General features: G+C 50.2%; 2 protein-coding genes across 2 annotated transcripts in view; both read left to right on the forward strand.

The window, feature by feature from the left end:
* Positions 1-4421, forward strand: part of LOC113203532 (uncharacterized) — a 171800-nt gene that overhangs the window by 122879 nt on the left and 44500 nt on the right. The window lies entirely within an intron of this gene.
* LOC113212894 (translation initiation factor IF-2-like) lies at positions 7-2270 on the forward strand. Its single transcript, XM_052272083.1, has 9 exons — positions 7-362; positions 444-579; positions 686-1027; positions 1152-1236; positions 1327-1457; positions 1533-1698; positions 1785-1860; positions 1953-2064; positions 2172-2270. The coding sequence occupies exons 3-9, from the start codon at positions 686-688 to the stop codon at positions 2196-2198; spliced, it is 939 nt and encodes a 312-aa protein (XP_052128043.1). The 5' UTR covers positions 7-362; positions 444-579; the 3' UTR covers positions 2199-2270.

Below are 4421 nucleotides of genomic sequence, written 5' to 3' on the forward strand. Positions count from 1 at the left end.
TCGGCCCGCAATGCGGTGCTCTGAAAACAATTGGGCTGCCATGCAGTACTGTAAAACAAAATTTCTCAGTAAATCGGCCCGCAATGCGGAGCTCTGAAAACAATTGGGCTGCTATGCAGTACTGTAAAACTAAATACTGAGTACGTCGGCCCGCAATGCGGTGCTCTGAAAACAATTGGGCTGCTATGCTGTACTGTAAAACTAGTTACTCAATTAAACATTCTGCTATGAAAACTTAAACTTAACTATTCAAATTCAAAGTATATTTCCCACCTCTCCCTCCCTTTCCGCTCCTCTCATCCGTACCAACCCTCAGACTGCGTTTCTTTTCTTTTCTTTTTCGGAGGTTGCCCCAGTTACCGGTAAGTACAGAAAATGTCCTGCTTAACTTTTATTTCCTTTTCTTTTCTATTAATAAAATCCTGCTGGATTTCTCCTCATAGGAAACCTGATACAAGGAAACAGGCGGGAAGCAGGTTATGTTGGCAATTTGCGGCCGGGCGGCAGTTTAACCTCAGACGCAGTCCGTTACAGTAGTTCGAAGCTTTGGTGCCTTTGTGGAAGAGTTTGGTTATAAAGGTATGCCTGAATATTGTTTTGAGTTTACGTTTGTTTGATTTGGAGTTACGTGATGCACGGCGGGAAACTAGTGGGGTCAAACTAAAAGAATGTGTTTGTTTCGTAGATGTCTGAGCAAGCAGGGCAGCAAGCCCTCCTTATGTCCGTGCCACTCGCGGGGGCCGCCCAAATGTTCCTTGACATCGCGGGAGGACAGCGCGGCGGCGGCGGCGGCGCCAGACGTGAACGAGGTGGTCATCACGGCGGTAGCTACCGACATGGACGTGGTCATGGGCGTGGAGGTGGAGGACATCACGGCGGTGGCGGTGGCCATGGCCAGGGAGGACGCGGGCGCGGATCCAGCCGGGGAGGACAACATGGCGGCGGGCGCGGCCTACACCGGGTAGCGCAGGGCCGCGTTGAGAGGCAGCGGCAGCAGAGCGCGCAGAGTAGCGGCCAACAGGCACCTGTGAGTAAGCTTATTTTGGGTTGTGCAAATGTTCTGAGAGATTCGGTAACACATTGAGTGCCGCGCCGTGACCAGCTAATGCACGAAAGTACATTTATGTTCATCCCTTGCTTTGTCCCTTTAGGCACCAATATTTGAGAACTATCAACTGATCGGCGATAGCATGATATCTAGGATATCACCAATTAGGGCGAAGTACAACGCACAAAGTAAGGACTTCAATGAAAAAAGTATATTAATCCACTTATGTGTCCAGGCTGAAAAGTTGAAATTTAACACACTTTTGTTCTCATTTACAGAGGCTAAACAGATTGGCTATGTTGTCCATGGACAAACTTGCAGTCAACTGCACAGGCTTATCAAGTCAAAATCTTGCCCTCCCTTAGCAAAGAGGCTTGCCATTTTAATTGGCACAAATGATGCACTGAAGGTAAAAACACTGTAGATTTTGTTTAATGAGCTACATAGGGTTTAAATTTTTACAACACAATGTTGTTATTTTCAGAATGTCCCACTAGAATGCACGAAAAATGCGCTCATTGCGGTTCTAAAATGCTTCAAAGAGAGTGATTCTATAGTCCTTATGACTATTCCACCAATTCCTCGGCTGGACAGCCAGGAAAAGGTGGATGGCATAAATGCCCTCATAAAGGAGGTTGCAAAAGGCATAGGTAACTTTCCCCCCTTTTTGCCCTCTTTTTGCTTTTTGATATCTTAACCTTGATTGCCAGCTCACAAAATTTTTATTGTTTCCTAGATAATGTACATGTGTTTGATTTGCACAAGTTGTTTGTAGATGAAAGTGGCACCCCAAAAATGGGTCTGTTTCAGAGGTAACATCTGCTATTAATTGACTTAACCAAGGCCCCCCCGCTCCCCCCAGCCCACTAAAAGCACATGATCTCTAATTACTTTTTTCCCCTAGGACATTTCAAAGTGGAGATATTGATCTCATACACTTCAATAAGGAGGGCCAAAGTTTAGTGAAGACCAAACTCTCTGAGTTTTTTAAAGCGATTGAGGTTGCAACTGGACTGGTATGTAATAGTTGTGTGTATGTACTCTTTGTAGTTAGTAGCTGTGCAGAAACACTGCACACTTTTATCAGATTATTCCCAACTAATAATATTCTTTGTATTTACAGCAGCAATTAAAGGTAGCTACCAGCTAAAGGCCCATTTGGGGCTAACCTAAATTGGCCAATGATTTGTTAATTTGTTAAATGAATAAAACTAATTTTCTGACTCTAGATATCTTTTAGTATTTATTTTAATTTATATGCATTCAACTTAATGTACACCTTTTGGATTTGAGTGCGCGGGCGATTGGGCGAGGAGGACTTCCCTCGAGTACTAGAGACGCAGTTATTTGGCCCCACCCTGTCCACTTGCGATTCTTGACATAACTTGAGGCTACAGATACCACAAGAAGCGAGTGGTGCAGCATGCAGTCATGACGGCTGTCGGGTCGTTCGCTAAACCAGGTGCAGGAGTCGCCTCCTGAAAGTTTATACATCCCCATCGCAATTTTATCATTACCCTGTTAGTCAACACACTTCGCTCAGCTACCCCGTGCCTGACAATAACGCACGGGGCCCTACGTTAGAATGGTCGTCCCTGGTAACTACCCGCGACTGGGGCCGTCACGAGCGATCTGATGCGTGTCGCGGAGCTAGTGAGGAAACAACAACAACAATAAAGTCCCTACCCCTCCCTATCGCCAAGACGTCGTGGTTTTCGACCTATCGCTTCACATTTGTATAACTCTGTTGGCAAACTTGCGGGTAACCGCGGGCGCGGCAGGCGGCGCGCACGGGGGCTCCCTGCGGGGTAGGCAGACCCGCGGCGCGCCGGTGTCTGCCGGCTCTGCCTATCCCGCCCGCGGCAGGCGTTCGCCGCGCTGGCGCTGGCGTCCCTCGCGGAGCGAGAGCGCGGAGCAGGAGCAGAACAATGGTTTCTTGTTGCAAGAGCGTGCTGACCCAAGATTAAATTCACTCTTGGAACAAGTCAGTATTGTCTTTTGAATAAAATTTTCTCTCATTCGAAAGACAATATCACCTTGTTTCGAAAGTAAAATTGATCTTTGGTACGTCAGCATTTACTTGAAACAAGGAATGTGCTAGAAACAAGAAACATTTTTTCTGGGTGTAGGGTAGTGGCGGAACGGAACCGAATCGATCTTGTTGTGTCGCTCTCAACGATACGACCGTGTCTTCGCGCCGTAAAGACAGGTCAAACACGAGCAGCCAATAACGAGCGTCCTTTGTCGCGCCGAACGACTCTAGCAGTCTCTTTTTCCTGCCTTGTATTGCGTGGTCGAGTTCCTACTTTTATGTGTGTGTGTGCTCTCCACAGAAATATGTATCGCCACAATTTGTTACTGAACTTTTTTATTGTTTTTTTGAAATGAAATGTTGTTTTATTTGTTTATTGTTTGTATGTATTTTTATGGCCTACTTACTTGCACGTAAAGTTGACGCACACCGGCCCTGCGCGGGCGCCAGGGCGCCGTGCGGCTTCATTTCCGCCTGGGAAAGGGTTAAGCTGTTGTGGGGATGGCGGGCAAAACAAACGGCCGCGCGACCGCAGAGCAGCGGGCTGCCTGTGCCCGCCCCGCCCCGCCCCGCTCGCCGTGAGCACAATTTGCTTTGTATTCCGGCGGGGTGAGCGGTGCGTGGCGCCGGGCCTGGCCCCGTGCAGAGGTACCGGACCGCGGCGGCGCCATCGCCAAAGCAGCTTTCGTCGGGCGTGATCCCAATTAGGACGAGCAAACCGTTGCGGTCAATCGCCATTATTGGGGCCCAACCCCCTGCTGCTGCCTCGGGGGACCCTATGGGCCACCGTAATGCAAACAAAGGGGCCGCCCCCACATTTATAGGTGCTGCTGCCTTTGGGGACACAGCCCCCCGCTCTGGGTACGCGCCGCCGCCCACCGCCGCCTCGCCAGGTGGGGGACGGAGTTACGACGACAAGAGGGTGTGTGGCCAAAGTGTTGGCCCTCCCGGCTGACGGGCTGAAATGAGGAAGAAGAAGAAGTACTTTGGTCGAAAGTACGGCGCGTCACGTCACGCCACGGCGGCGTCGCGCTGGTAGTAGTACGGGGTGCCGAGCTGGAGGAGGAGGGGGTGAGCGGGAGGAGCAGGGGTCTCGGGTCTCTATTGATATTCTACCCCTGGCCCCGTGTATGGCAGTAGCGGCAGCAGCACACCGTGGATTGCAATATCCGGGAATCGGAGGATTGCTTCTTCAAATACGAAGCCTTACGACAGGGGGCGCGTGTTTGAAGGTTCGCTCGGATCTTCACGGCCACTGCTACCGCTGCTGCTACCGCTGCTGCTACCGCTGCTGCTACCGCTGCTGCTACCGCTGCTGCTACCGCTGCTGCTACCGCTGCT

The sequence above is a fragment of the Frankliniella occidentalis genome, unplaced genomic scaffold, assembly GCF_000697945.3.
Source record: "Frankliniella occidentalis isolate FOCC.00 unplaced genomic scaffold, Focc_3.1 Scaffold185, whole genome shotgun sequence".
Taxonomy (NCBI): Eukaryota; Metazoa; Arthropoda; class Insecta; order Thysanoptera; family Thripidae; genus Frankliniella; species Frankliniella occidentalis.